Genomic DNA, 27,107 nt, shown 5'->3' with positions numbered 1-27,107 from the left:
TAATAACTTTAACTGTTAGATCAAATTTCAAGAGTCCGAATTGTTTGATGAGAAGAATTAGATGAAAGAGATCTGAAGATGATACCTTTATGTATGGAGCCACTTTGCAATAGTTCTTTTCATTTGTCTTATATATTCAACGACACTTCAAATTTATCTATTAATTAGTTAGAATAGCGCAATTTTAAAATTTATGTCCGGATTCCTTTCCGTATGGAGCCACTTTCCAATAGTTCTTTTCATTTGTCTTATATTTTCAACGACACTTCAAATTATTTTTCTATTGATTAGTTAGAATAGTGCAATGTTTAAAATTTCTTTGATACGGTTGATATTTTCTTGAAAATATCCAAAAAATTAGAGAAAGATAGGGGGTAAAGTCTAAACTTCACTTATATCGGAGAAACTTTTAAATTTAGGTTAAAATTGTCATATATCATCGATATTTCTTATACATTTTAAATATCAGAGAAACTTTTATATTTCATGTAAATAAATGTTTGATAACCTCTGAAGTTTAATTCTAAATTTCTATTATTTTCATTGAAAGCAACCAATATCGATGTTCGATATATCCGTCCATATTTTCACTAATTTGCATGTCAAAATTTCCACCGATACCGATATTTTAAACATTGGAGTAATTACAATAATATTGTTTTAGAACATTTCCAACACCCTCAGTTGTTGCATGTTTTTTTTTTTTTTCCAAAAACGATAGAGATATTTCATTGATCAACCAACCAAAAAAAAAAAAAACTACACAAATCTAGTCCGAGAAAGAATGAAACCACTAATCAGCTCCATCATCAGATTCATCACAACGAATGATAAACGGGCATCGTCACCACTCCTGGAGAGATCTGCACAAATCACATGCCAAACAAGGTGTATAATAGGAAGGCTGGACCCAAGTGAAAAACAATATGAAATCAAGGGTCTTATCTTCCCTCGGTCCAACGAGACTAGTGTTCAGGGTTGAGCTAAGCCGCATAATGAGTCAATACTATTTTCTTATCAAACTCATCGTGGAGTAAAAGTTGAGCCATAGACCTCAAATAGGGGCCAATGGGGGCCAATTTGATCAATACACCCAACATTTAAATCGGTTGTCTCAAAGAAAATGACACTTCAATGTCTAGTTCACTCGGTCTCCACTTTATTAGATGAGGTTTATGAGAGATTTTTCAATGTACCAAGAACATTGAACATTGCCATACCAAAGAACTTCGCGTATATCAGTATATGCGAGAGAACGTCGCATGGAAGGTCTCTCTCCTGGTTTAGGGTAGGGCGCATGAAAACAAAACAAACCAAAAAAGTTTGTGTTGGAGTATATCAGAGGTGCCTTACACAAGTTTGAATACTACTAGTACAACCAAACCACCTAACGAACCAAAATTACTCATCCAAATTAAACATTGGAAATGTAATCAATTGAAGAAAAAAAACTCAAGTGTTACAAACATCAAAGTCCAGGGGGAGATACATACGGATTAACAAACGGGCCAAGTGAGTGCCACCCTTGCAACCCTCCCGAGTAAGTAAATTCCTCATGAACGTTGACCAGCTCGGAGCGGAGAGAAGTTTTAAACGGATGTTGCACCTTATGCTGCTGTGCTGCCATTATTCCTGAGGAACAAAGTAGAATAACTATATACACAACTTATTCTACACGATTTTGTACTCGATTGAATTAGCAGAGGATGACCACACTGGTTCCACTAAGTTATCATGTATGGTGCACTTTCAGCAATGCTTGGTATATCATGTCGATGAATTGATCGTCCTAGAGAACAACAATACACCGAGTCAGTCATGAGAACTTTAGATTGAGGATGCTTAAAACATCAGAGGGCAAATGCTCTACTGTCAACAACCAAGAGACAGGTACAGTCCACGGAAAACATAGTAGGATGCATCTATAGTTGATACACCGACTTCTTTTCTTTCTACATATCAATACATAAATAAGCAAGACTAATGCCGCCAACATATGTACACAAATTCATAAAAAATTTAAAAAAAAAAGATTTTTAAGAAGTAGCCGTGCTTTGGACCCAAAAATAGGTTAACTCTGCTCACTGTATGTTGGGTAATTATTTAATGAAATACAGGAGGTAAATCCAAGCATGAAAAAGAGTCAAAACATGAAAATACCTGAACAAGCATTACAAGTGCTTCTCGCACTTTTTCTCTGCTAACAAGAGGCCCGTCACTGGGAGCAGGAGGAGCAGAATTGGGTGTTAAAGATGGTGGGGGCGTTGGTGGTGGAAAGGGTTGAAGCATTGGGGTGCCATAAGGGCGTTGCAGGTTCAGGGGTGGATGAAGTGCAGCAGCAGATGGCACAGATGAAGAGGTAGGTGGTATGACCAAAGGAGGCGAGGAAGCAGGGAGAGGGAAGAAAGAAGAGGGCTTTATAAGATTAGCGACCCGATTGTTGCTGGTGGTTTGGTCAGAGGAGCCATGTAGGGGGGTTGGCGTAGATGGGACTGAATGGGAAGGTGGTGGTATTTGTGGAGTTGGTGCAGGAGGTGAAACAGCACTGGGTGCATAAGAAGGAGCAGGAACAGTTCCAGTAGACTGATAGGGCAGTCTTGAATTTGTGGCATCTGAAGCATTATTTCCAATATTCATTGCTGCCTGCAGTAAAGATGAGAGGACAATATGATTAGCCATCAGTGGAGACAAGCTACAATGAGTAAGGAGATAAGGAGTAAAGACAACACACCAGAAAAGAATGACATGCTAACATCCAGATACATCATTCTCTTGGGGTCTAAGCAAATACATCATTCAAGTTTTTCAGAATGCTCATATCCCAAAAAAATAAAATAAAATAAAATAGTTTCTTTACACCAATTTAGCCGAAACAATATGATTTGTAATAATTAGAGCATCATCACGAACCGTAAATTCTACTTCAGTAAAGACAGTTTCTTAATTTTAAAAGAAATAAGCTTTTATTCATTTCACATGGGCATTCACTATGAAACATCCCTCGATTTCAATGTCGTTCGAGTACTTAAGCTCACACCCAAACTCTTTCTGTAATCAGTATAGCTTCTGAATCAGATTTTCGTTATTCAGGAATCCGACAGACAAAAACAACTGCCTTTGTTATCCCAAAATTTCCTCAACTAACATCTCTGAGGAATAGGATTGAAATAAAGTCCACTCAACTTCAGCACCTCCAAATACATTAGAGAGAGGAAAACGCTTAGGAACCGGGTGCAATTCATTCAAACAACCCAAACAGTGAGTTCTTCAGGTATGCCTATGACTTAAAGAATTTGCACCACAAAAGATTAGAGGGAGGGATTTAAAATGACTGGATGCAATAAATTGAGAGGGATTTGCAAATGACAACTTGAAAGGATTCATTTCTAGATTCAAATCCCTTTATCTAATAGGGGTGTGCTATCCACACACCCCTTGTTAATTTATGTCCGTTGATCTTCTTCATTTCATCTGATCTGACGGCCGAAAATTAGAGGGGTGTGTGAGAAGTAAAAAGGAGTGTGTGGATATCACACCCCTATCTAATATTCTGTAGTTTATACCTAACTAATTTATCCTACATCACTAGGTACTTTCAAATCCCTCATCCATAGGGAACATTTCCTACAGAACAAAGTAAGCAGATCGGAAAACCACCATGCATGAAATCATACCAGGTAGTTTATAAAGGAAGAATCTTCAGGTGCATCAGTGACAGCAGGGGCATTCAATGATGGCTCCAACGGCCCTTCCATGACCAACATGGATGGGACTGCTTCAAGTTCTTCAAACTCACTACAATTTAATAAGCAGAAAGTAAACCAGATGCAACAATGAAGACACAATTTACTCAATAAAAAAACCCAAGATAATGATGTGACTCATGATATGCAGAAAAAAATGGTATTATATATTGATAAAAGAGAAGATGAAATACAGAAATATTAGAAATTACTTGAACTTGAGAAGACGAATCATACCAACGATAGTATCAAACTTAAGAGGCCCTTGCCACCAATTATTTATTTTTTGCAGAAATATATTATATAAGTTATCTAACATTGCAACAATCCATGATGAAGTTAATTTTATGTGGCTAAGATTGAAGAACAAATTCTAAATCTGAATACAGAAAGTAATATAATATAACACAATTGGAGCAACAAAGGAGAAAGGGGGTAAAAACCTTTTGGTTGAAGATATTTTGGACTTGGGAGGAGCCTTTGAGTATGCATTCAGGATCCTGTAAAAAGGAAAGGCATTAGAATACAAATGCGTAAATGTCACATATCTACATCCACATAGCTTAATGTAGACACGAAACTAAGGTATCCAGTAATTCCAAATCACCATTTTACTGCTTTAGATCCCATGCTATGTTCTCTGTTTGCATGCATATCCATATGTATCTTATGCATGCATCTGGGTCACACTGCTATTGATAACTTCAACATTTAACATCATATACTGTCCTTTTGTGTTACACATATATGTATTGCATTTGCATAACTCATAAAATTTTCTAAAGTCAAACTCTTCTAAGTGAAAATCTATTGTGCAACCATATAATCATAAAAAAATCTGTAATGTGATATTACCATCCTGCAAATATGTGCTATGCAATTAAATGTCTATAACTCTTTATTAGAAACTAATAAACAATTTGTGCACAAATGGGAAGCATAAGAATTATAAGAAAAATATTGTACCTAGTAAAGAGATTCGCAACTTCCTCACATTCACGAGCATTATAAAACCAAATGCCATTAACTTCTTGGGCAGCATTTCTATACAATAAATATGGAACTTGAACTTCATACTCAAAATCTCCCAAGAGATTCTCCACTAGGTTATCTGTATTATAAAAGCATAAAATTAAAAATATAAGAAAAACCTAGAGGGACATATGCATTGTTGTATGTAAACATATGTACAACATATATTACCACATAATTAGAGGAGTTCATTTTTATAGATGATCAAATCAGATATTCTAGGAAGACTGTGTACATGACTTCCTAATAAGAATTCTATGCAAAAAAGAATGACCTTATACAAAAGTACGACAAAATAACACACTTTTACAATTCCAAGATCCTCTTTTCCTGAGAAAGGAAACAAATTTTACGTTGTGTTCTCAAATCATGTGGGTCACGCAAATTTTATGAGTAATTAGGGAAACAAGTTCCATTTTGATCAACTTTATGACACTTTAGAGTTTAGACTTTAGATTTATCTATTTCTCAACTTTGCACGAACATGAATATTATGTCACTCTGAAAGGATCGAATATTCCAAGCTTCTCATCAATAGATATAAGCAAATCTTGAGAATAATTTGCATATCAGTGGCATGCTTGAATGATAAGTTTAGATGTCTTATTTATTTTTGTGGAAGACCAGTAAATCATTTATGTTTATCTTTGCTTACAAGCTGTCCAAACAATTATTTAAACACTGCAGATAGATGGTAATGTAGATTGATACAAACAGTAGCAAACCATTAAGTCAAAAAACAAGAATTTAATTTAGTGGTAAAACGAGCAGCAATCTATACCATCATACCAAATGGAAACCAATTGCCCTAATCAGCATTAAAAGACCATGTCTTTCAGCATAAAATTACATTGACAATAAAGAATTCGTACCTGTATTGCGCCGATTCATAACGATGAACTGGAACCGCGGTTGAGTATTTCTTAACAATACAACAGTAATACGATTAGGCAACCCAACTGTCAGTATAACTAACCCAACAAAAAGTAAAAAGTAAAAAAATTTACCTTTTAACAACAAAGAGAGACCCTTCAACATCCTTGCGACTCTGCAAAAACCCAGAACGTAATTAATTAAAAAAGTCAACATTAATTTGGATTAATTATAAAAACTCTTGAATCTTCATATAATTTTCTGGGCAACCAAACAGGGAAGTGGAAAATACGGTTTGGGAAACGAACCCATTGATTGCTCTCGATGTTGAATTCGTAGAAGGTAACGTGGGCAGCCGTAATCAGAATCTCTTCGATGAAGGGGTCGATTCTCTGCAGCACCGTGAGATTGAGCATTTTGGTGCTCTGCTGATCGAGATTCGGCATCAATTTCCCCGTCTGAGACATTTCTGATTGGCTCTGGAGAAACTTAAACCCTAGCTCCGGTGATTTTCCTTTGAATTTTCCCGGGAAAGTTACAGCAGCTAGGAGAGCGGAGGGAGAGGGGAGAGAGAGAGAGAAGAGGTGAGCGTGTGATGGAAGAAGAGCACTGTTTGTTGCACAGGTTTTGCTTTGCTTGCTTAATTCTGTGAATTTACAATTATGGCCTCGCCTCCTCCTTTGGTTGTTTTATGGGCTCTAGGCCCATTTTGTCAAGTTCATGCGGATCATAATCTAGTTTCTCAAAAACAATAAAAAATTAGCTGAAAAAATAATAATTAATCTAGTGTTGTAGAGTGACGAAGAATTTGTCGTGTTTGTGTTGTGTTAGTTTTTGTTCGTTTTAGATGTTCAGTCGATTTTTGCAAGATTTATTCTTGGTATAAATGATATTATTGGAGATGGAAGATTCCAATACGAGATCTCAGATGAAAAGATAAACACTCTTAATTACTTGAGCTATAAACTATTAAACACTCTTAATTATTTGAGTTATAAACTATTATACATTTGGATCTTTATTTTGATTGGGGAAGATAAAGGCTTACTCCCTTGATACCAAAGAAATAGGCTGCCTTGTATAAATCAAAGTTACAAGAAAGAATGAAATAAACGAGAGCAATGGAAATCTGCAACTTTTTTCTTGATAAATTTCTTGTGATTTTATTTTATGTTCACTGGTTGTTTACATTTATGAAACTTTTGATTCTCTATTTACCATTCATTGCTTACAAGTACCACGTGATTGTCTTCCGGTATTAAGCAATGCATCAATCCGATGTTTACTGGTTTCTTCTTGTGAGTTGTGAGTAATTGAGGTTAAGATTATTGCTTTCAACTTGAGATGTTATAGGGTAAAGGGGGGAAGAAGTTGCATAATTTCTTAATTATCGAAGAAATTAACAAACTAAAAATGCCTTTCGATGCACAGAGGAAACAACCATCCATTTATTGGCAACGTAGTCTACTCGATCGAACCTGTGGACTTCTATCTACAAACCTCGTCAACTGTTGTCCATGGAGAGAGAAGGGAGGTGGAGCTGAGGGGGGAGAGGGAAGAGAGGGGGCACGGCCGCACGGGGAGGAGAGGGGTATGTGAGTTTTTAACTCTCGACAACATATTCAAGAAGTCTAAAGTAAGTAAAGAAACCTCTAACATATTCAAGAAGGCTGTATCTTCTTCGGCTGACTGTCGACGGCCATAGACATAAGCATAGTCATCAGCATCACTGCATGCATGCATACAAGTCTGAAGTAAGTAATAACCATTTATTAAATTCTCCATATTACAGTAATACATAATCTAAGTACTTAGTAGTTCATGTTACTTATGGGTACGTATGAGTCAAGTACATATGGTTATCAACTTACCTAATCTATTAATTAAATCAAGTTTTGGTTGAGTTTTATTTTGGTGCTGTCTTAAATCTTGTCATCTAAAAAGGTGAAGAAACTCGGGAATTATTATTGACAGTTCAAAGATGTCACTATGCACACATCCGTGATCAATGGTAAGAAAAACTAAGAGAGAGAGAGAGAGAGAGAGACTACGGGCTGGTTTGGTATTGTTGTGCTTTGAAAAAAAGCTGCTGTGAGAATAAGTGGTTGTGAAATAAATCAGCAGAGTGTTTGGTAAACTTTTTTGTAAAAGTGCTTTTGGAAAAAAAAAACAGTTTGATAGTGGGTATTTTCATTAAAGGAGCATTGTAGCTCCATGTGCTTTGAAAAAAAGCCAGTTTTCCAAAGCTGCAAATAGCAGCTTCAACTTTTTCCTTTGATTTCAGCTTATTCTCACAGCAGCTTCCAAAATAAGCTTTTTTTTTTCAGTTTACCAAACACCTAAAACCCTCACAGCTTTTTTTCATGAATGCTTTTTTTTTTAGCACCCCACTCCCAAACCACCCCTACGTCAAACTCAAAAGGCGACTATTTCAGAATCCTAGTAATCCCAAAATTAGAGTAAGAGATGACTGAATAATGTACATAGAGAATAACAATAACTTCAATTACGATATTTCTCCATTGGACAAAGTAAATTACATGAACTAAAACCAAATTCACAAAACAAATAACAAGTACAGTTTGTAGAAAAAAAACACCAAAACAGAATCACAACAACGTTTGCAATTAATTGTTTGAAGAGCTTTAATTATTCTCTTCCATCTTCTTCTTCTTGTCAGTGATGCTTTCGGAGAGCCAAAGCAGAGAGCAGAATCAAGAACATGAAGGTGACGACAGTAACGAAGGAAGCCACCACAGCCCCACTCACGTTCCGGCAGAAATCACCAAACTGGTTGCAGATGGCTAGCCAGTTGGAGCTTGCATTGCCATTGTGGGCTAGGTAGACTATGGATGTTGCAGCCCCAGCAGCAGAAGTGGCTAGAGTCAGTGCCACCTGTCGTGATCATATATACAAGTATTATGCGCGGATTAGGAAAGCCACTTTTGTGAGTTTTCAAAAAAAAAAAAAAATAATAATAATAAAACGAAATGGTTACCATATAAGCTTTAAATTAATGAAGTTAGAGAGGGTAGAATTATAATTACAACGTCAAGGATGAGGAGCAAGAGCCTTGGTCCACTTGCATGGGGGCGAACAATGGAGACTATGGCAAAGGGAATTGAGAGCACCAAGTATCCCGCTACAAGTGACATTGCTATCAGGAAAAACCTGCATGCATGGATATTTGTATCAACGTTTCGTACAATATACAAGGGTAGTGTCGTCTTTCTCAGACATTTGGAATTTTTACGTAATTAAATTGTTAATCTGGCTTCATCTCTTCTGATCAATTATTCAAATTGACAGTTTGACAACATAATATGTCAAATTGCCAGTCTTACACTATATACAATAGTTCAGTTATTCGATGATCTAGAGACATTCTAACAATGTAACATACCAAATATTGAAAGGAGGATTGAAACATACTGAAAACTAGGCATGTCATCATAGCTAGCTTCAAACTGGAAGAACTGGGTGAAGAAGGGAAGGTTTTGATCACTGGTTCCCATGGTCGCAGCAGCAGCAAGAGCAGACACTATAGCACCACTCCTCAAAACCAAGTCAATTATGGCCATCCCTCTCTTCATTCCACCTTTTCCTTCCTTTACAGGAACCATCAGAATGGGCCCTTTCCCTTTGGATGTACCACTTCCCTCGTGAGCAACAACATCAATGGTGGTCGAGTCGCCGCTGCTCTTCATTTTCGTACAGAGAGAGAGAGAGAATTAAAGAGGAATGAGGAGGAAAACTAAAGCTTTGTAGCTAGGTGAGTAGAAATTGCTGAAGAGAAGAGATTCAAAAGCTTGTGATGAAAATGGTTAAATATGAGAACCTTTATATAGTGCAGCAAATAAGAAGATAGTTTATTTAAACTTGTCATGGAACAAATTTTAATTGTAAATTAATCGGTTAATGGGAAGCAAGAAGAGTTGCTAATGTTAGACTTTTTCTATAGAGCAAATGACGAGGTTTTATCTGGCAAATGGATCAAGTAGTAACCACTTCAATATTATATGCAAACTACGTACACATAAAGTTCTAAATAATATGGTTTTAATTAAGGAGGACGGATTATAGGAAACTTTGTGGCATTCCATGAAAGATCAAATGGGTGTAATGGAGTGGTTTACTTGGTCGTTTTTATTATATCATAGGGCACTTTAGCTTTTCAAGATATAATGCAGAAGAGAGAAGTTGGATTTTATCAAAGATTATTATAATTCAGGTCAAAGGTTTAATTGCACCAATGGCTAGATTTTTCGATGTGATTGAAACACAGGGTGGTATACCACGTGTCATTATACAATGATAGGATATGTGTGTTAAAAAATTAATAACTTAAATAATAAAGTTTCCTATCACTTACATAAAAACACGTGGTGTATCCCCTTGCACCACCAATGGTCTTTGAATTCTACTTCGAGTGTAATTTTAGTCCTGAACTCCTATATTAATTGCTTTATTAGTTAATTTAATTATGTCTTATACTCAGGGTCGGAACCAAGATCTCACCTGTGGGTGGACCAATATACAAAGCCTGAAAAATGTATGATGAAAAATGTATGATAAAACGTAAAAGGCCGAAATTAAGTATATATTTAAGCTGATAATTTCTTACGCGATCCGTTAACACGACATATAAACAACACGAAAATATCGGGTTTTGGATCAACATGATAACTAATCGGACCGTTATCAGGTCACACAATAAGAACCCATTAATAACGCGTCATTAACAGGTATACACAAAGATAACACGCGGAAACCCGTTACGACACGATATGAAAAAAATTATTTTGATTATTTTAATTTTTTAAACTACTAAAAAAACTGACTATATGTATTATTGTATTATTATTTTGTACATATTTAAAAAATTAAAGTTTTGTTTATTTATTTTTATAGTATGCTATAAGCAAAGAGTGTAATTAAAAAAAACTATAAAACACATTAAAAATAAAAATATCAAGTAATTTAAAAATACAAAGCACATTAAAAAAATTATAATAATTATTTTACAAGTGCAAAAAATGTGAAAAAATATGCAAAGGCTCATGAATAGTGTTTTTAAGGGAGTTCAAAATAAATAAAATTAATAATCATTAATGTACAAGTTTAATATGAAAGCATATATAAACGTGCAAGGTTCCTCAACCTTGAAACACAACTCTCTTCATTTTGTATATCCTTAACATTTGGTGTTTTGTAGTAATATACTAATATTTTTTCATTAGACTCTTATTTTGGAGTACGTAATACTTGACAAATAAATGTTTTTTTTTATGTTTTGGAATAATATTTATGTGACAATTTGGTATGCATATATTAATTTAGTATTATCTTTTCTATTATTTTTTTTTTTGCCAAATTATGTTTTTCATTTTCATTATTTATTGATTTAAAATTTATTTTCTTTAACAAGTAACGGGTTGAGTCATATTACCTGATAATGTTAATGGGTCGATTTCGGGTTGGATCATATTACCCGTTTACTTTAACGGGTATTATACGATACAACCCGTTAAGATATCGGGTATGTCACAAAAACAACACGAACATAAAAAATACGACACGAATGTCAGGTCTCCCTGTATGAAAATTAGAATTTCATCTCAACCCCTACAAAAAATGTGTACGGAACATCTTTCACAAACTTATATTTTATGCAAAGAAAAAAAAAATTCATATTGTTGGACAAAACACAACGAAATTTTTTTTGTATAAACCATGAAATAAACATATTATGTTGTTAATCTAGGAGTTTGTTAGTTGCTAAACCCTAAACACTAAAGATTAGAATTGTGGTTTGTTAGTTGCTAAAGTCTAACCTCAATTCGATCTCATACCAACTTCAAAGTTCGTTGCATAGTATTTTAATGTTGCAAAAGTCCAACCATTTTATTTTGTTTTCTTAGAGCAACTCTAGTGGGGGAGGTTGCTCGGGGGCCAGGCTTTCAAATAGGAGCAAATTGCTAGGGGGATAGGCTCCAGCGTTGGGAAGCTCGAGTGACAGGCGAGGCCCGAGGAGCAGGCCCGGCGTGGATTGCCAGCCTACAGGCTCTCGGGCTGCGTCAGGCGCGTGTCTTCCGACAAAAAAACAACGATGGGGCCCACAACGCCTGTTTTGAAAAGTTACCGTTGGGGAAGCCACGTGGCTTCCCCATGTTCATTCGATTGCAACGGCCTTATTTTATGGACCGTTGGATTTCCAACGGTAAAAAACATTTAAAAATTGTCATTTAATTTCATCCGTTTGATCTAAGATCAACGGTCCACGTTATTAGGCTTTGTAAATTAAAAAAAAAAAGTTAAAAATTCTAAAATGTTACCGTTGTGCCACATGGCACAATTTGGAGTGTTGAAATTCAATTTTTTTTTATAAATCCAATGGCAGAGATTAATTAGGTGAATAATTTTTTTTTTAAAATGTAAAAAATTCTTTAAAATCCGAAAAAACAATTATGAAAAATTATAAAAAAATTTGATTTTACTTTTCTATAAATACCTTCTCATTATCTTCTACCTTACACCACAATTTCATATTTTCTCAATTACTTTCAACCACATTCCTATCTTTCTCTCAAAGTTTGAATCCAATTTTTTTTTCCAACAAAATGACTACTCAAGCAGGTACGAATTGAACGCTTCTTAAAGATGTTGCGTTGTGTACTAGCTGGGTTCAAGTTACTCGTGATTCGCTTACGGGTAACGAGATGCAGTTGTGAGAAATGTGGAGTCTTATTCATACCAATTGTCTTGAGAAAATGGGTGGGCTAAGAACTAAAAAATCGATGTCCGGTCGTTGGAAATTACTTAGCCAAGCGTTTAGTACGTGGAGAGACGCCTTGGCACAAGCTAGTGGTAATCTTTGAAGTGGGGAAAATTTAGCGAATCAGGTAACAATATATTATTTATTTGTTTGTATTATTTAATTGTTAGCTACTTTCATTATAATTATTTGTTTGTATTATTTATTTGTTAGCTACTTTCATTATAATTATAATTATTTGTTTGTATTATTTATTTGTTAGCTACTTTCATTATAATTATTTGTTTGTATTATTTATTTGTTACCTATTATCATTATAATTATTTATCCTCCGCATTGTGTAGGAACTTCAAGCACAAGCTTAGTATGGTGCCAAAACCAAAAGCAAAAACAAAACATTCACCCGGTTTGAATGTTGGAATATTGTCAAAGATTGTCTTAAATTCAGAATTGTGTCTGTCGGTCCATAAGTTTTCATGAACAGTACACTCTACACCCGATCATGCCTCGCATGATCATGATGAAGATGATGCAGAAGAAGTGTCTGAAACGCCCCCCGTTGAACAAGCATCGGGGTTGACCCGTTTTCCAATTAGGCCTCAAGGTAAGAAGGCTTAAAAAAGAAAAGGTAATGGTTCCAAGAAAGATTATGCAAAGTATATGGAAGACCTTGCCCACCAAGGTGAATTGACTTTGGCCCGGGAAATGGCAAAATTTGAGGTTGATAAGGCTAGAGAGGATGCAAAAGCTACAGCTTTTGAGAAAAAATTTGAAGCTGATGAGAGAGAAAGAGAACTATTTCAGCAGAAAGGGAACATAGAAGAGAAAAAAGAATGGCTGAACAAGATCGTAACATTATGAAGGAGCCTTTAGAAGGGAAGTTTCCAAACTCTAAATATTTTTGGAAGTCGGAGAAAGCGGACGTGATGCGAATGAGGCGTGCAAGAGAAGTGAGATTAAGAGGAGATGGTCCTAGCACGACAACAGAAGATCATCCTAGCACGACAAAAGAAGATCTTCCTAGCACGACAAATTGGTTAGGTGATGATTATCCATTCACGAACCCATAATTTTCCAATCAATTCGGGTTGTAATTTCTTATTCGGGTTGTAATTTCTTATTCATTGAATAGAGTACTTTATGTTGTTTCCAATTTATTGAATTTAGTACTTTATTTAAACTAAGAGTGTATTTATTTAATTTGGTTATTTATTGAATTTAGTACTTTATGTTGTTTCCAATTTATTTAATTTAGTACTTTATTCAAAACACATTTAAACACTGCAAATAAAATAACATCAACACACCAAAAAAACACACCAAATAAAAACAAACACCAAATAAAATTACATCAAGACACCAAATAAATTACATCAAGACACCAAAAAAACACACCAAATAAAATTACATCAACATACCAAAATTACATTTCAACTCACTAAATGAACTAAAAAAACACACCACATAAAATAAAATAAACACATCAAATAAAAACAACACACTAATGAACTTAAGTATCTTCAGCACCCTTTAATTCCCACTGGTGCTCTATCAAGTCAATTTGGCAGGCATTGTGCATATATGGCCTTTGAAGAGCAGTATATCGTTGAATGACCCTATCATTGCAACATCTATCCCTTTGTAATGGCTCGTGTTGCGCGGGTTCTTCGGTGGCATCATGAGCACAATATATTTGTGTTCTAGAATTGTTCATCGTGTCTGACTCATATTTATCAACGGCATCATAATCGTACTCATCTTCCACAATCATGTTGTGAAGAATGATGCACATCATCATGATGGATCGAAGCGACTCTATATCAAACATTCTGGCAGCACCCCTAACAATAGCCCAGCGAGCTTGGAGTATACCAAAACAACGCTCCACATCTTTCCTGCATCCTTCTTGACAGCTTGCAAAGTATTTTTCCTTTGCACTTCTTGGACGTGGCACTATTTTGACAAACGATTCCCACCTTGGGTAAATGCCGTCTGCTAGGTAGTATGGCCCGTCGTACTTATGTCCATTGACCCAGTATGTGACTTTTTGTGCCTTTCCTTGTAGGACTTCGTTGAACACTGGGGATTGGGTAAGGACATTGAGATCATTTTGAGCTCCCGAAACCCCGAAAAAGGCGTGCCAAATCCATGTATCAAAAGATGCCACCGCCTCCAAAATGATACTTTTTTATCATTTTCTATCCCCATAAGCGCCTTGCCATACACTTGGACAGTTTTTCCAAGTCCAGTGTATACAATCAATGCTTCCAATCATCCCTGGAAAACCTCGCATCTCGCCCTTCTTCAGAAGCCTTTCCAAGTCCATATGAGTAGGTCTCCGGAGGTACTCTGTGGTGTAGATAGATTCAATTGCCGAGCAAAACCTCATCAGGGACTCAAGAATGGTTATTTTTCCCATCCTCATTATCTCATCCACTTGGTCTGCAGATACTCTATATGCAAGTATCCTCAAGGCATCAGTAATTTTTTGCTCAGGCAAAAGACCCATAGCACCAAAAGCATCCAGCTTTTGCACAAAGTAAGAATCATGGTTGCAAACAACGCCCATGATTTTGTTGAACAAATGTCGTTCCATTCTAAAACGACGTCGGAAGTACGTATCAGGGAATGCACTTTTACGGACAAAATAATCGTCCAAGAGCTCCTCACCTCGTCGTCGCTTGTTTCTATCAATGTTTACAGCACGGTTGGGCCTGCAGATATGAGCCGCAGCTTGGATGACTCGACAGGAGTGTGAAGCTCCTGCCATTCTTGATTCGTCATCTCTCCGTCTATGCTCGTCATCCTCTTCCATCTCATTTTGGGCCCAATCATCGGCATTGAACATTCCATCTGATTGGTTAAATAATTCTTCCTCTTCTTGATCAATTTCCCACATCATCTTTGTAGAAGAAGAAGACATTGTAAGAAGGAAGCAAAAACTATGAATAATGATAGAGCTCTTGAGAAATTGGTGTGAGATTTCTGAGGATGGATGGTGGATTATATGGAGGATTCAGAAAGGATTAGGTTGTAGATAATGCCACGTGGCATGCTGTCATTCGTTAAAAATCTGGTGGAAATCTAGCCTCAAAGATTGTAATCAGATTATAACACGTGGCACGACGTGATTGGTTAAAAATATTATCGGAAATCCATCACCAATAATTGTCTTTTCAGATAATGACACGTGGCGCAACGACAACGATTAAAAATCTTATCGGAAATCCATCACCAATAATTGTCTTTGCGGATAATGACACATGGCGCAACGAGAACGATTAAAAATCTTATCCGAAATTACAAATAAAATTATTTTGAATTATTTTATAAATAAAAAAATACAAATATTTTATTGCTATTGGCTTTTTAGAAAATGACACGTGACGCAACGAGAACGATTAAAAATCTTATCTGAAATTACAAATAAAATTATTATGTATTATTTTATAAATAAAAATAATAATAATAATATTTTATTACCAATTTCCAAGGCTATTCAGTGCAGGGGTGGAGATGCAAAAGGCAATTGTCACGGAAATTACTGTTTATTAAGGGCAGTTACTATTCATTGGATGGATTAACTAGTGAATAGCCTGGGAGGAGGGCTCCTACACTGAAGTTGCTCTTATGGTCCATTTTTCATGTTGTTTTAATTTTCATTTTGTTTGTTAATGTTCTAGAGTCCTCTTCTGTTGAGGGATCCTCAAATAATATTTATTTGAGCGACATTTTGCGGTCCTTGTTCTGTAATTTTTTTCAACAATTCAAATCGTCTGTATTTTTATACATTATTCATATATCATCATTGAAAAAATAGACAATTCAGAACCATTAATACATTTAGTTTTAGTGAAAAAAAATAAATGAATACAGTTGTTTAAAGAAACCCTAATATGACTATCATTTAATCCAACGGTAAAATGATTTCGGATTTGAATGATTTTGTAGAAAAAAATCTATAAGGGAAGATATGGGGCGGGCCCTACCCATGATCTCTCAAATATTCCTCAGAAATGGGACTGTTACTTTTATATTGTTTTATTTATTTTTTTAAACTCCTAAGTTGAAATTCCTAATTGAACTCTAGATTTATGGAAAAATAGACTGTGTTAGTGAAAATAACTAATGGCGCAATAGATGGTTAATTTGGAGGATTGAAACAACTAATATAGAAGTTCATGGACTAAACTAAAAATTACGATAAAGTTTAGAGACCATTGGTACAATTAAGCCTAAGTAAAAAGATAAATGTTCTTCAAATGCATGAGTGCTCTTTGGCCCATTTTAAAACTACTTTTAAAATAATTAAAAGCGTTTCCGATCATGTTTGGTGACAAAAACTTAAAAGTGATTTAATTTTTTATATGTTTCTTATAGAGGAATAAAAATGCTTCTAAGCCTAAGTTGTTTTTAATAAAACATTTGGAAACGGGCCTTTGTCACTTGAGCTATAAGCTTATGTTTCCCGTAGTATGTTTTAGTTAATTAAGAACTTATGACAAGTTGTCATTATATTTCTAAATCAAATTAACAGTCATAACAAAAAAGGTGGTTAAATGGGTCATGTCAAAATCGAATAATTCATGTATTAGTATTTATAGGTCATGTTACTTATGGGTATGAGTCTAAGTACCGTATCTAATCAACTTACCTAATCCACTCGTTCATGTTAAGTTCGAGTTTTATTTCATGTTGTGTAAAGATTGTCATCCAAAAAAATGAAAAAACTTTGAAAATTGTTATCGACACTTTTCAAAAAAAGTCATTCTGCATACATGTGTTCCGAGGAGAGGAAGGTTAAGGTAAACTAGAGTAAGAAATTATAATAGCAATAAATTTCATTACGAAATTTTCCATGGGTTACATGAACTATAACCAAATTCGCGCAACAATTAAAGGAGTAGTTTTGCAGAAAACACCAAAACAAAATCACAAACAGCGTTAACAATAACAAATTGGAAGATATCTTTAATTAATCCCTTCCATCTTCTTCTTCTTGTCAGTGATGCTTTCGGAGAGCCAAAGCAGAGAGCAGAATCAAGAACATGAAGGTGACGACAGTAACGAAGGAAGCCACCACAGCCCCACTCACGTTCCGGCAGAAATCACCAAACTGGTTGCAGATGGCTAGCCAGTTGGAGCTTGCATTGCCATTGTGGGCTAGGTAGACTATGGATGTTGCAGCCCCAGCAGCAGAAGTGGCTAGAGTCAGTGCCACCTGTCATGATATATATCACAATTTCAATCAAGTTAATTATAATCAGATTAACAATGTATGACTATTACGAGCTAATCATGAATCATAGAGAGGTTAGGAATGTAATTACAAGGTCAAGGATGAGGAGCAAGAGCCTTGGTCCACTTGCATGGGGGCGAACGATGGAGACGATGGAGAAGGGAAGTGAGAGCACCAAGTAGCCAGCTACAATTGACATTGCTATTAGGAAAAACCTGCATGCATGCATGGATATTAGATCAATGTACCGTACAGTACGCAAGGGTAATGTTGTCCTTTTCAAACATCCAAAATGTTACGTTGTTAAATTATCATTCTGTTACCATCATCTTATTAACGATTCAGATTGACAGTCTGACAACGTAACATGTTAGACTATTAACCAAAAACAAGACATAATAGTTCATTTGTTCAATAATCTAGATTAATGATTTGACAATGTAACATACCAGAATATCATAATATCATAAAACATTTTCTTTTGTGAAATTATCACCAAATGGAAAAAGAAGCGGAAGGAAAATGGGAACATACTGAAAGCTAGGCATGTCATCATAGCTAGCTTCAAATTGGAAGAACTGGGTGAAGAAAGGAAGGTTTTGATCACTGGTTCCCATGGTGGCAGCAGCAGCAAGAGCAGCCACTATAGCACCAATCCTCAATACCAAGTCGATTATGGCCATCCCTCTCTTCATTCCTCCCTTTTCTTCCTTCACATGATGAACTGCCAGAACAGGCCCTTTTCCTTTGGAAGGACTTCTTGCCTCAACATCAATGGTGGTCGAGTCGCCGCCACTCTTCATTTTCACAGAGAGAGAGATAGAGATGATAAAACAGAACACTGAAGCTTTGGAAATGGGAATTGTTGAGGAGAAGAGACTCAAAAGCTTGTGATGAAAATGGTTCACACATGATAAGCTTTATATAGTGCACCAAATAATAAGAGTTTAATTAGTTTATTAATTAAAATTAGTCAATTTCAATTTTCAATTACAATTTTTTTTTTTTTTTTTTTTTGATAGAAGAGCAGGGGAAGAGATTTTACCTGCCAAATGGATCAAGGTGTAACCACTTCAAGGAATATAATATTATATAAATAATACGTTGTTCAGGAGGAGTGGATAGGAGACTTTATGCACTTTTATCCTTTGATGAATATTATGCAGAAGAAGGAAGTTGGATTTTATTTAAGATTAGTATAATTATAGTCAAAAGGGCAATCAGCTAACTAAGCAAGTTTTATTCTCTTTATTCACTCAACTAAACCACAGCTAGCCCTCCCTAACCCAACAATGTAACGTACGGTTTCTGCAATTGTTCAGTGTAAGACCACATTATTATTTGCATCACTTTAAGGTTGACTTTAATGGCTAGGATAATGGAGAGAAATTTCTGTAAAAGCGATATGTGGATTGGCATGTAGAGTAAGTTACTAAAAAATTGTCACATTGACATGAATAGTGTTGAAATAACTGTATCAAACTTTAATATCTTGGTAATGCAAGTGTCCATGATCTTTCTTCTTTCAATTTTTTCATTCTACATTGAAGGAGATGAAGCGATACGAAGGGAAGTGCCTTCCCTTAACAACTCGGGTGTCACTAGGGAATGAAACAGCCAAATATAATAAGAAATGTGTACAATTCTTTAGTTGGTAAAGATAAATTACGCAAAATTGGATAGAGTGCAGACGAAAAACTTCTATAAACATGGAAATCTGGCAGTAGACCAAGTCAATCACACGCTGCTATATGTTGTAACTAAAAACTAAATTACTCCATTTCAATGGGTTTGACATTTGGCAAAGCTCTTTTTTATGTTAATACATTCAATGTTATCTACACTAAGGAGTGGGGGGAGTGAGCTAAATCTTGAATTCTTCTTTGGCGATAATCGTATCTAAGACCTCTCACTTACAAATGAAGAAGAATATCATTGGACCGTAGTATTAAGTGGCTTGGCAAAGCTCATTTAGGTTAGTTTAGTTGTATACTCCATCCACGCTCAGCAAGTGTCTTGTTCACCCGCCTCGCAGCATCGGCAGTGTCATTGAGTGGTGTATATCTCCAACGCTGGGACATCTACTCAAAAAAAAAGAAGAGGAAGTTCGAAAACCTCATATTAGACAGCTGCTTAGATCCCTTCTTTTCTCATTTACTAAATGAAAAAAGTAAGGAACTGATGTTTGGTGACTTACATCTTCTTTACCGGTGAATGGTCGAACAGCTCCTCGTTCCTGCAGAGAGTTCTGGAAGTCTGCGAATTTCCATGTACAGTGTTCCCCACCAATCACATAAACAGGTTTGCTGAAGCGAACATGACAAACTCTTAGAACACATGAATTGACTACAGGAATTATTTATTACACAGCTATGAATAATTAAGTTGGCCCTCGTCATTCATCATACTCATAACATACCGGTAATACAAGCCTCCCTCAACATACTGACTGAATCAGCGGTAATGACAAAAGCATCGGTGCAGGCTAGATGGCCCATATGTGGATTGCGACCTAGCAGTATTACATATAACATAACGTTTCACTTTCGAGCATTTATAGGTGCATAATATCCAAAGAATATGATAACTAACTACCTTCACCATCCCAAATGTAGACTTTGGGATTAGTACTGAATTCTTTCCTCAAAACTCTGGACACCTGTTCGGTAGTTCTCCCAGAGAAAGATATTCTCACACTTCCACAGCTCCAAAGAACATTCTGCAGCATAGCTACTAAATGTTTAGCAAGATCTGCATCATATGAACAGTTTCCTATGAAAAGAGTATGGATGCAGGACTATTTGATTATCTCCTCAATGCAAAACATGAAGGGAGAAACAACTTTGAACAATGCAAAAGAAGAGGGGACCAATATGTAATTCCAACAAACAAATTAACTCTGGCATGTAATAGAACACAGTAAAGGATAATGACATAGCAAAACCAGCATCTTATAAGTCTACAATGTCAGGATTTATGATTATCGATTCCTGCATCAACAATAATGAAAATGACAGAAATCCATCGAAAGCATTTCATCATAAAAACGACAATATTAAATCATAACAGTTTTTTAGCTGGAAAAACTTAGTTTAAGGGCCTCCGGTATTAACCACAAGCAAAGGTTTGGGAAGTGGTGCCAATTCAGCATGCCAGACAGAAGCAGCACTCATAAGTGCAGCAAAATCAGCCTGATGAAGAGCTCCAACAGTGAGAAGCTGAAACTCATAATAGAGAACCTGTCAACAAAATTATTCTATAAACACATTTGTACACCAGCACAAGTATTAATCCACCCAGATGGCAGATACTCACAACACTTTTGCCCGGTGGTTCACGTGGAGTGATCCACCTCCGAAGAAATCAAGGATTTGCTTCTGTGCATGGGGGGTCAATGGGTAATAATCATGGCGAGGAGCTATCACCAAATCAAACCTATCCACATGCGACCTTGGATGTTGAATCTGGAACAAGTCATCAAAGAGAGACAAATAGAATCAGATGCAACCTTGGACTGTAGTATTGCATGCGTCATTTCATTAGAACCATGTTACAAAGTGAGCTAAACAAAAATTTAAATAGAAGAAAAAAATTGTCATTAACATTAATGGCGCATTTACTAATCCGTAATCAAATTGAGAGGAATTGGATTGAGGAGGAATTGAAATAAAGTGGAATCAGAATCAGATTCTTGTTGAAGTTGTTTACTAAAACTGTCTGGAATCGAAATAGAATTCTATAAAGCTGTTTACTAATTCATCAGAATCGGAATATAAACCAGTATGATTACTAAAATACCCTTGTCCCAAATCAAATATTTTATTCTATATTTATGTTTAAATGCATTTTAATTAGTTACTTTTATTTATTTAGTCAAAGTAAAGAGTTAAAATGTCCATTATTAATTAATTGTGTATAAATTAAATTATAATCTAATTAAAAGCCGTAAACAAAGCGGCAAAGCCACATCCATCTTCTTATCCCGTAGAAGAAAAAACCCAGAACGGCTCCCAGCCGTCAAGACCACACGAGCATCGACATCGCCAAGGTCGCAATCGTCAAAGCGACGTCGCACAACGATGAGCCATCGCCTCCTGAACGACGGTGTGTGTTGGCGGTGTCAAAGCCTCTGGTCCATCGCCTCCTGAACGACGACAATCCAGAACGACGAAGACGAGATCTCGTATGCGATCTCTTGATGGCAGATTGATAAGAGGGCATACTAGGAATGCAAAATGCATTCCTGATTCCCTCACCCTCCGGGAATTCAATTACCTCATCCATGGAGGGAGTCCAATTCCTCCGTTTTCAGGAATTGAATTCCATTTTTCGTGTAAGTCCCACACACTATTGATTCCTCTCAATTTCAGTAAACAGAAGAGTGATCCATAATCGGAACCGGACTCCTTATTTTCATTCTGATTACGGATTCGTAAACCTGCCATAAGAGTGAACATTTGAAGAAACTATGACATACCCCAAAACATAAAATAAAAAAAGAAAAGATATGTTATTAAGTAGAAGATAGGTTACCGCGTGGCTAGTAAAATTTATGCAATACCCTAATGTACCATTTTATTGAAGAAAAAAGTTAATTGCATTTCTCCAAAGTACATGTATTTCCAGAATAATTTAAATCCAAATAAATAAGAGGCTAATCTTCATGTTCTGATCAGAAGTATAACATGTTGCAAACATAGACATCCAAAGTAAAAGAGGATTTTTCCTTTTGGAAGGAACAAAGAGAAGGGTGATTAGGCAATAATGATACCAGAACATCGCGAAGGGTTCACTAGTCCGTGAAGGAAAATAAAACCAAATGTTGAACTGGTGCAGTGCCTCACTTTGTTTTTTACCAGTCATATTATCATATGCATCTCTTTCTTAAGGGAGATTGAACCTTAACCTGTACAAGAAACATATTTTCTGGAGCTAACTGTTTTATGGCGCTTGAAACAGGAATGGTATTCCCACCAGATGCAACCACCAGCAACGGGCCATCTCTGGACAGACAATAAAGCAGGCATATAAATCTTTTACTAATAAAGAAATTACTGAACAAAACTAAAAATTACCCTACATTTGAAATAATATCATACATGTTGTATGAGCTTGTGAGGATGATGAAGCACAAGCAACGTACCACCTATCCAACTAATAGAACTTGACAAAAAGTTCAAATTTCTAGATTCAATTACGAAAACCCGGAAAAGAAGTAGCCACACACATACTTGTCGAATGTTCGACGAGCCGTTTCAGCAATCTACTTTGCATCAGCTTCCGGAATATCAGATGAGAGGCCTGAGTTAGCACCATTTTCAGAAGAAACAGCCAACAGTTCAACCATTTTTCCTTCAACTGATCAATGCATGTGGGGCTTACATGAAATCCACTAGTACCCCACCATGCATGACAGAAATTACAGTAGAAATGAAATTGGGAACTGCTATCAGTACCCGAAAAATGTAATCCTGCACTCCTCAAGACACAAATTATTCCTTATAAAAGTTAATAACAACTCTTGCGAAATTTACAGGAAGAATTGATTAGCAGAATTAACATTGCAGGTGCAGCATGAAGGAGAATAATCAAGTACCTATTTTTCCAGCAGAAAGAAGCAAAGGCATCAACTTTTTATGGAGAGGAAGTGGAAGCCGGTGAAGCCACTCGTTAATTCCTCTTTTTGGCCGACTAACACGCTGCATAATCATCATTAATCAACCATTAAATTAAAAACCAACCAAAAAATCCTCAATTAATATGCTCAAAACCAGATTTAAATTAAACAAGAACAGTGTTGGGAACCAGAACAAAAATACCAAGAGCAATACTGCAACTGACTCAAGCAAACTGGGAGAATAACTTGTTTATTGAATAGAAACGTTGGCTATTATATAGCCTTACATAGTTAACGAAACCCTAAAAAACAGCCCACGTTCCACACTAATGGAAAGTGGTAACGTGCATGAGGAAACAGTCTACGTAGAACAAGTCTTCCTACATAATAGGAACTTATTGAAAACAAAACAATCCTAAGTAATAGAGTCCTACAATGAAAAGGACAATCAAACTTATCAATCCCTCCCTTAAACTTACTCTCATCAAAGAGTTAGTTTATACTAACAATCTCACAAACCCCCAGCATATTTCGAAGTCTTTGGAAAACATCAACCTTTAACGGCTTGGTCATTATGTCTACCACCTGATCCTCGCTCCCATAGTGAATTAAAGCAATCGAACCCTCCTTGGTGAGATTCCTCAAAAAGTGATATCTCACGTCAATATGTTTACTGCGACCATGCATCACCAAATTCTTTGACAGCTTAATGGTTGAACTGTTATCACATCTAATTAGAGTACACGCCTCATTGTTGTACTCAAGCTCCTTCAGCACCCTCTCCATCCATATTGCTTGACATGCACACACTGCAGCTGCTACAAATTCTGCTTCTGTAGTAGACAGTGTAACAATAGGCTGCTTCTTTGAACTCCATGTCACAGCACCCGAACTTAGCAAGAACACATAACCACTGGTGCTCTTCCTATCCTCCACATCTCCTGCATAATCACTATCTGTGAAAGCAAACAGTCCATCATCTCCACCTTTCTTGTACTGAATACCATAATTCAACGTCCCCTTTAAATATCGAAGAGCTCTCTTTGCAGCTTGTAGATAAAGCTCAGTTGGTCTTGCCATAAATCTACTTAAGAGACTGATGACAAACATCATGTCTGGTCTTATGGCAGTGAGATACATTAAGCTTCCCACCAATTGCTTGAAGTATGTCTCATCCACAGTAATTCCATTCTCATCCTTACTGATCTTAAAACCTGGGACAATCGAGTTGCTTACTTCATTACTTTCCAACATTCCAAATCTCTTTAGGACCTCCAGGGCATATTTTTTTTTATATATGAAAATACCATCTGTTCTTTGAAGTACTTCAATGCCAAGAAAAAATCTCATGCTTCCCAAATCAGTCATATCAAATTCTCTCAACATGGACTTTTTGAATTCACACATCATGTCTTTGTCATTACCAGTAAAAATTAAATCATCAACGTAAATACTTACAATGATGATCTTTCTTGCTTCATTCTTCTTTGTGAACAAAGTTTGCTCACTGTCACACTTCTGAAAACCTTCCTTGATAAAGTGCGCCTCGATCCGACTAAACCAAGCTCGTGGAGCTTGTTTTAATCCATACAATGCTTTGTGTAGTTTGTAGACCAAGTGCTCCCTTCCTTCCTTCTCGTAACCCTTTGGTTGCTCAATATAGACCTCTTCACTCAGCTCTCCATGAAGAAATGCTGACTTGACATCTAGCTGGAAAATCCTCCAACCCTTTTGTGCTGCTAAGGCGATAATCATCCTCACCGTGTCCATTCTTGCCACTGGTGCGAAGACCTCTGTGTAGTCTATGCCATGCTTCTGTGAGTAGCCTTTGGCTACTAGACGTGCTTTGTGCTTGTCAATCTTTCCATGTTCGTTGTACTTGGTCTTGTAGACCCATTTGATGCCAATCTTATTTGCTCCAGTCGGCAACTCGCTTAAAGACCATGTTTTATTCTTCTCTATGGCGCTGATCTCACTGTCCATAGCTTGCTTCCATTTCTTTTCTTTCACTGCTTCTTCAAAATAGAGAGGATCTTCGGTTGGCACGATTTGAACCATGTGTACCTCGTCGTCACTTAGCCCTTCTCCAATGACATAATCACTTAAGTGAGAAGGAGGACGTCTAACTCTTCCTTCATAAACCCTCCCTTCATCCTCGCCAAGTTCATTAGAACTTCTCTCTTCACAACCCTGTGTGTCTTCACTGCTCTCACCCACATTTCTTTCTTCTCTAGCCCCACTGCCATTTTCATCTTCATTTTCACTCACCCTTTCTTCTCCCTCAATGTTTTCTTCATTTTCTCCCCATTCTAAATCTAACATGATATGTCCCTCATAACTAACATCCCAATCCCACTGTTTTTCTTCCTAAAAAATAACATCCATGCTCACAACAATTTTCTTGGCTATAGGATCAAACAATCTATATCCTTTGGACTCCTCACTAACTCCCAATAAAATACAAGGAAAACTTTTATCATCTAATTTACCTTGCTTGACATCTGGAACATGGACATGTGCTAGGCTTCCAAAGACACGGAAGTGCTCGACTGAGGGTTTTACTCCACTCCAAGCCTCTTGTGGAGTGATATCCTTCACTGATAATATGGGACATCTATTCAGAACATAGATAGTCCAGTTCACCGCCTCTGGCCAGAACATTTTTGGGAGCTTCTTATCAGACAACATAGAACGAACCATATTCATGACAGTTCGATTTTTCCTTTCAGCCACCCCGTTTTGTTGCGGCGTGTAGGCAGTGGTTAACTGCCTCTTGATTCCATTTTCTTTGCAAAAATTAGTGAATTCAATTGAGGTGAATTCACCCCCTCTATCTGTCCGTAGACACTTGACACTTAGCCCTTTCTCCTTTTCCACCATTCTTTTGAAAAACTAGAAGCAATGCAGTGCCTCACTCTTTGTTGTCAACAAGTACACCCATGTTTTACGACTAAAATCATTAATAAAGCATAAAGTATACCTCCTTCCACTATTTGATATGGGAGAGATGGGCCCACATATGTCTGCATGAATGAGCTCCAAAGGCTGACTTGCTCTCCACGTACTTCTTGTTGGCATGTCATTACGATGTTGTTTACCTTGAATGCAGTCTGTGCATGTGATATTTGAGGTTTGAAGCCGAGGAAGTCCACAAACCATCCTCTTCTGTTGCAACGTTCTCAATCCCTTGTAGCTTAGGTGACCATATCTTTGATGCCAAAGATAAAAAAGATCCTGCGAGCTTGTGTGAAGACACCTTTCTGGTGGAGCACTTGTAGAGACTGGAGTCTGAGCTAGCAGTATAAACATCCTGTTCTTACTCATCTTAGTCTGAATAATCAGACCCTTAGTCGGATGATATATTTTGCATGCTCCTTCTTTAATTAATATAGCCAAGCCCTTTTCTTGAAGTTGTCTTATGCTCAAGAGATTGTTTTTGAGCTCTGTAACATAGTACACCTCATTGACAACATGATTGATTCCATTTAAAAACAGCATGCCCTTGCCAACCACATTCATCCTACTGTTGTTCCCCAATTTAACTGAATGAACAAAGCTTTCATCTAGGTTTGTGAAGATATCCCGATTGCCACACATATGGTTGGAACATCCAGAGTCAAGAAACCAAGCATCAGTCCGTTCATGTACCTCCACATATGACATCAACAACATATCTTCTTCATTCACTTCTGCATAATTAGCCTCCTTATCCCATTTAGGACATTCATACTGGAAGTGCCCAAGATTATGACACTTGTAGCATTCCACCGTATCTTTGTTGAACACCTCTTGGCCTCCTCTTCCACGTCCTCGTCCTCTATAGTTACT

General features: G+C 36.5%; 4 protein-coding genes and 2 long non-coding RNA genes across 6 annotated transcripts; all 6 read right to left on the bottom strand.

Moving 5' to 3' along the window:
- Window positions 1-1,311: 1,311 nt before the first annotated feature.
- On the bottom strand, window positions 1,312-6,300 carry LOC103449495 (mRNA-decapping enzyme-like protein). The gene is made up of 8 exons (XM_008388819.4): window positions 5,957-6,300; window positions 5,783-5,823; window positions 5,648-5,697; window positions 4,710-4,854; window positions 4,187-4,243; window positions 3,675-3,795; window positions 2,161-2,643; window positions 1,312-1,789 (listed from the first exon to the last, which is right to left on the bottom strand). The coding sequence occupies exons 1-8, from the start codon at window positions 6,113-6,115 to the stop codon at window positions 1,733-1,735; spliced, it is 1,113 nt and encodes a 370-aa protein (XP_008387041.3). The 5' UTR covers window positions 6,116-6,300; the 3' UTR covers window positions 1,312-1,732.
- A 1,832-nt stretch (window positions 6,301-8,132) lies between these two features.
- On the bottom strand, window positions 8,133-9,462 carry LOC103449494 (casparian strip membrane protein 2-like). The gene is made up of 3 exons (XM_008388818.4): window positions 9,081-9,462; window positions 8,696-8,819; window positions 8,133-8,543 (listed from the first exon to the last, which is right to left on the bottom strand). The coding sequence occupies exons 1-3, from the start codon at window positions 9,353-9,355 to the stop codon at window positions 8,325-8,327; spliced, it is 618 nt and encodes a 205-aa protein (XP_008387040.2). The 5' UTR covers window positions 9,356-9,462; the 3' UTR covers window positions 8,133-8,324.
- Window positions 9,463-13,933: 4,471 nt separating this feature from the next.
- LOC139190116 (uncharacterized) lies at window positions 13,934-15,346 on the bottom strand. The gene is made up of 3 exons (XM_070809890.1): window positions 15,125-15,346; window positions 14,680-14,950; window positions 13,934-14,502 (listed from the first exon to the last, which is right to left on the bottom strand). The coding sequence occupies exons 1-3, from the start codon at window positions 15,344-15,346 to the stop codon at window positions 13,934-13,936; spliced, it is 1,062 nt and encodes a 353-aa protein (XP_070665991.1).
- A 1,897-nt stretch (window positions 15,347-17,243) lies between these two features.
- LOC103423202 (casparian strip membrane protein 1-like) lies at window positions 17,244-18,532 on the bottom strand. The gene is made up of 3 exons (XM_008361276.4): window positions 18,197-18,532; window positions 17,754-17,877; window positions 17,244-17,644 (listed from the first exon to the last, which is right to left on the bottom strand). The coding sequence occupies exons 1-3, from the start codon at window positions 18,463-18,465 to the stop codon at window positions 17,426-17,428; spliced, it is 612 nt and encodes a 203-aa protein (XP_008359498.2). The 5' UTR covers window positions 18,466-18,532; the 3' UTR covers window positions 17,244-17,425.
- A 1,066-nt stretch (window positions 18,533-19,598) lies between these two features.
- LOC103423217 (uncharacterized) lies at window positions 19,599-20,385 on the bottom strand. Its single transcript, XR_003767214.2, has 4 exons — window positions 20,258-20,385; window positions 20,082-20,174; window positions 19,860-19,968; window positions 19,599-19,743 (listed from the first exon to the last, which is right to left on the bottom strand). It is a non-coding gene; the product is annotated as an uncharacterized lncRNA (long non-coding RNA).
- A 605-nt stretch (window positions 20,386-20,990) lies between these two features.
- LOC114819260 (uncharacterized) lies at window positions 20,991-23,025 on the bottom strand. The gene is made up of 3 exons (XR_011574315.1): window positions 22,894-23,025; window positions 22,569-22,665; window positions 20,991-21,126 (listed from the first exon to the last, which is right to left on the bottom strand). It is a non-coding gene; the product is annotated as an uncharacterized lncRNA (long non-coding RNA).
- Window positions 23,026-27,107: the final 4,082 nt, after the last annotated feature.

This window comes from Malus domestica, chromosome 12, assembly GCF_042453785.1.
Source record: "Malus domestica chromosome 12, GDT2T_hap1".
Taxonomy (NCBI): Eukaryota; Viridiplantae; Streptophyta; class Magnoliopsida; order Rosales; family Rosaceae; genus Malus; species Malus domestica.
The sequence above is the reverse complement of the archived record's forward strand: the minus strand, read 5'-3'. Positions and strand labels throughout refer to the sequence as shown.